The sequence below is a fragment of the Triticum aestivum genome, chromosome 7A (assembly GCF_018294505.1).
Source record: "Triticum aestivum cultivar Chinese Spring chromosome 7A, IWGSC CS RefSeq v2.1, whole genome shotgun sequence".
Lineage (NCBI taxonomy): Eukaryota > Viridiplantae > Streptophyta > Magnoliopsida > Poales > Poaceae > Triticum > Triticum aestivum.
This window is the reverse complement of record NC_057812.1, coordinates 56,895,979-56,901,744: the sequence shown is the minus strand read 5'-3', so window position 1 is coordinate 56,901,744 and position 5,766 is coordinate 56,895,979. Positions and strand designations below refer to the sequence as shown.

Genomic DNA, 5,766 nt, shown 5'->3' with positions numbered 1-5,766 from the left:
ATAGAGGATACACAACCGCCTCCTCTCCAAAGAAAGATTAGGTTTCCTTTGCCTCCCGTCGGTGCTATCGCCGGTCCGCCTAGTGTCCGATGGACTTAGGTCCATGGGGACACGGTGGATCCTACCCCTTACCGGTGGAAGGGCTCTTCATTGATGTTTTGTTGGGATTTGTGTCCTACTCAGGAAGGCAAGGCGGCGGCGGCTCTCTGGAGATGAAATAAGATTCTCCCTGCCTAGCCCCCGTCCTGATGGTGCGTCTAGCCGTCGGTGTGTGTGTGGAGTTATGTCTTCGACAGATCTATCTGTGGTGGATTTGCTCGAATCTGGTTGTCGTTTGTGTATGTTTGTGTGTGTTCAGGTTGAATCTTTCTAATTTACGCCACTCTTCATCGGCGGCGGTTGTTGTTCTAGTGCGCTGGTCCTATGGGCCTTAACACGACGACTTTTCAACTGCCTACTAAGTTTGCGATGACAGTGGCTCGTCTCAGGCTCATTTCAGTGCTTGTAGTCATCTCTAGGTGGCCTACAGTTTTGAATGTAAATTTTATTATTTTTAGTGTTCTTTATACTGTCATGATTAAAGATGAATAGATCAGAAGTTTTTTCTAGAAAAACAGCTTTTCCGAAGTATATAGAACATTTATTTTCACACATGCGAACATTTGTTTTCTAATTTTGTGAACAACAGCTTTTAAATATAGGAGCATTTATTATGACGTACGTGAACATTTATTTTTGCAGCTATAACATTTTCCTATTTAAAAACTGATTTATAAATTTAGTAGAAAATATAATTTTTAATATATTTATATTTATTTTTAAAGATATTACTTGTTGGTGGGCCGCGCCAAGTGTGGTCCATGAAGAACTGTTTTACGAAGCCGTTCCCTAAAAAAAAGGAGCACACTGCTATTCGCGCCAGCTACGAGCGCCGCAGGAGTTCTTCAGCATGCGTGTCACGGCGCGGCGCGCCGGCGTCCTCGGGACGGTGGACTCCCGGCCTACCAACTCGCTGGCGGACGCGGCGCGCGCGCTCTGTGGCTCCTCCCACGACGAGGGCATCGCTTCCGGGAACAGGCTGATGGGCGCGCACCTGAGGGCCGGCAGGCCGGGCGCCGCTCGAGAGGTGTTCGACGGAATGCCGCGGCGCGATGTGGTGTCCTGGAACTCCCTCATGGCCGCGCACGCGCGGGAGGGCGCGCACCAGGAGGCTGCATACGCCTTCCTGGAGTTGAGGCGATGCAGGCTCAGGCCGGACCACACCTCCTTCTCCACCGTGCTGTCGGCCGTCGCGCGGCTGGAGGCTCTGGAGCTGGGGCGATGCGTCCACGGCCTCGCGCTCAAGGCCTGCTCCACGGGCAATGTGTTCGTGGGCGCCTCACTCGTCACCATGTATGCCAGCTGTGGGGTTTTCGCCTGCCTGCAGCGGGTCTTTGACGGTGTCGACGCTCCAAATGTGGCCTTGTGGAATGCTCTTCTATCAGGCCTCGTGATGAACCATCGGGTAGCAGACGCCCGCATGGTTTTCGATCAGATGCCCGGTCGCAATGTCGTGTCCTGGACGGCCATGGTAAAAGGCTATGTTACGGTGCACGAGGTGGACCTGGCATTAGAGCTGTTTGACTTGATGCCCATGAAGAATTCTGTGTCGTGGTGTGTCATCATAGGAGGGCTTGTCCACCATCAGCAATTCAGAGAGGCAATTGAACTGTTCAAAGGTTTGATGAGGAATGGGGATGAAGTCACAAATGCGGTTCTAGTTAAGGTTGTGAATGCTTATGCTGGCCTGAAAAGTATTGGAGGAGGCAGATGCATTCATGGGTTTTCTGTGAAGTGTGGATTTGTTCTTGACCTGATTATCGAGACATCATTAGTTGCGATGTACTGTAACTCCTTGGACATCGATGAAGCACAATTGGAGTTTGATAAGTTGGACAGAAAGCATGTCGGTTCATGGAATGCCATCATATGTGGCTATATTTATGCAGACAAGATTGATGAGGCTAGAGAACTTTTTGATTCCATGACTGAAAGAGATAAGGTCTCGTGGAACTCGATGATTAATGGCTATATCAGAGATGGAAGAATTACTGATGCTACTGAGTTATACTCAAGGATGCCTGAGAAGAACGTGGAAGCAGCTACTGCTTTGATGTCATGGTTTGTAGACAACGGAATGCTAGATAAAGCACGGGATATGTTTTATAGTATGCCCCAAACAGATGTAATGTCTTGTACATCTTTACTCTTTGGATACATGAAAGAAGGATATCTGGATGATGCACTGGACCTTTTTCATAGGATGCACATGAGGACTGTTGTCACTTACAATGTAATGATAGCTGGTTTTCTTCATCAAGGAAAGGTTACTGAAGCTTACAGGCTCTTCAATGAATCACCTTCTCATGATTCAGTGACTTGGAGCTGTTTAATTACCGGGCTCGCTCAAAATGGTTTAACTGATGATGCACTTAGGATGTACAAGAAAATGCTATTAACATATGTGCGCCCAAGCGAGTCAGTTGTTTCTAGCCTCTTAAGCTGTTTTGCACACCATTCTATGATTGTTCATGGTCAGCAGTTTCATGCCACAACTATCAAGCTTGGACTCGAGTTATGTTTACTAATTCAGAATTCACTCATTAGCCTATATTGCAAATGTGGCAAAATGGTTGCAGCCCAGAATATTTTTGATCAGATGGGTAAGAGAGATGTGGTTACATGGAATACAATAATTCATGGATATGCATTCAGTAGCCTTGGTGAAAATGCTATTGAAATGTTCGAGAATATGAAGAGGGCACAAGTTGATCCTGATGATATCACATTTCTTGGTGTACTGTCTGCATGTAGTCACATGAGTCTTTTGGAGGAAGCAAAACATTTCTTCAATGCGATGACACGTGATCATGGAATTGTGCCTAATATAACGCACTATGCTTGCATGGTTGATCTATTTTGTAGGAGAGGCATGGTTGAGGAGGCTGAAGGGTTAGTGAAGTCAATGCCATTTGAACCTGATTCAGCAATATGGACCTCTCTCTTGAGCAGTTGCAGACTGAGTGGCAATGATAAGTTAGCAGAGCATGCGGCAAGCCAATTGATCGCCATAAATCCTGGTACTAAAATGCCTTATCTGCACCTCATCAGTGTACATGGATCAACAAATAGATGGGGTATGATTGATAGTCTGCGAAGTCAAATTAGGAGAACTGCCACTCAGAAAGAAGTTGGTTATAGCTGGATTTAGTGTCCCAGCATGATTCACTGCTGTTGTATTTTACCAACGGCAGGTCAGTCTGGTACCAAAACACTATGCTGTATACAGTGAGGCACAGCTGGTATATACGACAATATCCACGGTGCAGCCCGTGATCATTTATATGGACATTTCCCACCAAACAGGTAAAATTCTATAAAAACTACTCGTATATCACATGTAATTACCTTCACTTTGGCATCTAAGGCATTGTTCTGATGATACAACTTTTTGTTTACACATCTTATGTAGAACGTCTAAAAGTTCAGGGCAGACTCTTGGTGGATGGGTTAACCTGGAAGCGTGAAACACATCTGTCAGGTACGATTCAATCGGATCGCATGCTTGTACATATAATGTTTGTCATCATTTAGAGGTAGACTAACTGTGCAACAATTTTTTTTTCAGTTGATCGGTATAGAATAGCTTCCTTTTTAATTTTGTTTAAAAAAGCACCTTGAAATACTATCTCATCTTGATTGTTAACAAGAATTCATGTCTTGTCCTCCAGAGTTTCAGTGATCGGTTTGTTGTTCCTCTTCCAGGAATTCGGCGCCAAATTTTGCCAAAACAGAAACCTTTCAATCAGCCTAATAAGAGTTTGGTCAGCAGAGGATGGAACGCGCGGCGCAGGCCAAAGACATGATCAGTTCCATCCCTGCATTTCGGAGGAGCGGTGACTGTGGGATGTAACCGAGTCTGCAAAAATACCCAGCCAATCCGTGTGGCATCCACTGAATGGCCTCTGCCCTCCACACCGGCAAACACTGCTCAGCAGTAAGGATCATGATGACTGTCCGGCTGAGCACAGGGAATGCGACGGTCACCGTCGCACGCTACATGGCAGGGCGCAGCTTTAAGGCTCAGGCGAAGCAGAGCTTCACCAGGGAAGTCCATGCCGTGGCGCTCACCGGAGAAGATCTTCGCCTGATGGATGACCCTGGACCTTTTTTCTTTTCTTTACGGGAAGCTGGCTCTCGACCTTCTGGTTCTCTTTTCTTAGTTGTTCTTTGTACTAGGCTGGGCAGGCCAAAGCCCAGTTTATATTTGCTCGGCCTAAAAAAATGAAATCCTCGGTGACGGCCTCTCCTTGTTTAATTCACTCGTTTATTTTAGTAGGTGGTGGGACTCATTTTTTCGGTTTTACTATTTATATATCTGATGGCAGAACATTTGTTTTTCACCTGTCGCCGGCCGCGGGGTGGCAGGGGGCGACGGTCGGGGCACGAAGGAAGGAGATAGGGACCTTGTTTCACAGCTTTGAGTGTACGAGGGCCTTTTAAAAAATAAGCATTGTATTACACACGCGACATCCTTTTTCGGATGGAGGGAGTGTATGATGCATGGTGACTAGGAGAGCATGAGAAAGGAACCATAGGAGCGACGCGCGTGCTGGCTACAAGTCTGTCGCAAGCTTTGGAAACTCGCGCAGCAACGCGTGCGTATCCCTCTAGTATATGGGAGCATGGGAAGGGAGCAGGCAAACCGGATCCCTAGTATAGAAGGGCGCTCACTCAACTTCCAACAATTCCCGGATCATTGACGTGGCATTTCCTATTTGATGCCTTCAGGCCCGTTAACGTGCAATTCATTAACTGGCGCTGAAGGCATCTTACCTGGGCCGGCCCATCTATGGGTGCCACGAGAGAGATCCCTTTCCGGTTTTGGCAAGCTTCCAGAAGCTTCCCAGCCGATTTTTTTTGTTTATTATTTTGTTTTTCCTGGACTGGTCTTCTTCTTATTTGTTTATTCTGTATTATTTCCCTTTTTCCCTTTTCCCTTTCCCCCTTTTCTTTTTCTTTTTAATAATGCAGATTATTTTCAGATTCGATGAAACATCTTTCAAAAATTCAATAAATCTTTTTTAGAACTGATGAACTTTTTGTTAAAGTTCATAATCTTTTTTAGAACTGATGAACTTTTTGTTAAAGTTCATAATCTTTTTTCAAAATTTATAAACTTTTTTTCAAATCGATGAGCTATTTTTAAAAGTTTGCAAACTTTTTACAAAATCGTTGAACTGTTTTTCAAAATTGATGAATTTTTTATCATAATTGATGAAAATTTATTTTTACAATTTTTGATTTTTTTTTCAAAATCGATAAACTTTTTTAAAAATCATTGAAATTTTTATTCAAAATTGATTAACTTTTTTCGAATTCACAAACTATTTTTCCATATTGGTGAAAGATTTTTCAAAATAATTAACTATTTTTGAGTTCATGAACGTTTTTGAGTGTTTTCAAATGCTTGAACTTTTATGAATTCCTTATTTTGTTTTTGAATTTTTACGTTTTTTGGGATTTTCTGATTATTCTTTTTGAGCAAGCGACCAGTCTTTAGGTAGTAGAGACCATTTGGTGTTATTTTGGAGCAAGCGAGGATGCTAGTGGGCTGGCTCATGCGAACGGCCTTGAACGCGCCAATTTAGGAGCTCCCTGCCAAAAATGCAGTGCACATTGCTGGAATGGAACTCGCGACCATTTGCTCACCAGCAAACGTAGCTA

General features: G+C 44.3%; 1 protein-coding gene across 1 annotated transcript; it reads left to right on the top strand.

Annotated features, from left to right (window-relative positions):
- Positions 1 to 912: 912 nt before the first annotated feature.
- LOC123154258 (pentatricopeptide repeat-containing protein At4g02750) lies at positions 913 to 4,377 on the top strand. The gene is made up of 3 exons (XM_044573030.1): positions 913 to 3,405; positions 3,512 to 3,580; positions 3,805 to 4,377. Exon 1 carries the CDS (start codon positions 950 to 952, stop codon positions 3,248 to 3,250), a length of 2,301 nt encoding a protein of 766 aa, XP_044428965.1. The 5' UTR covers positions 913 to 949; the 3' UTR covers positions 3,251 to 3,405; positions 3,512 to 3,580; positions 3,805 to 4,377.
- The last annotated feature ends 1,389 nt before the right edge of the window (positions 4,378 to 5,766 follow it).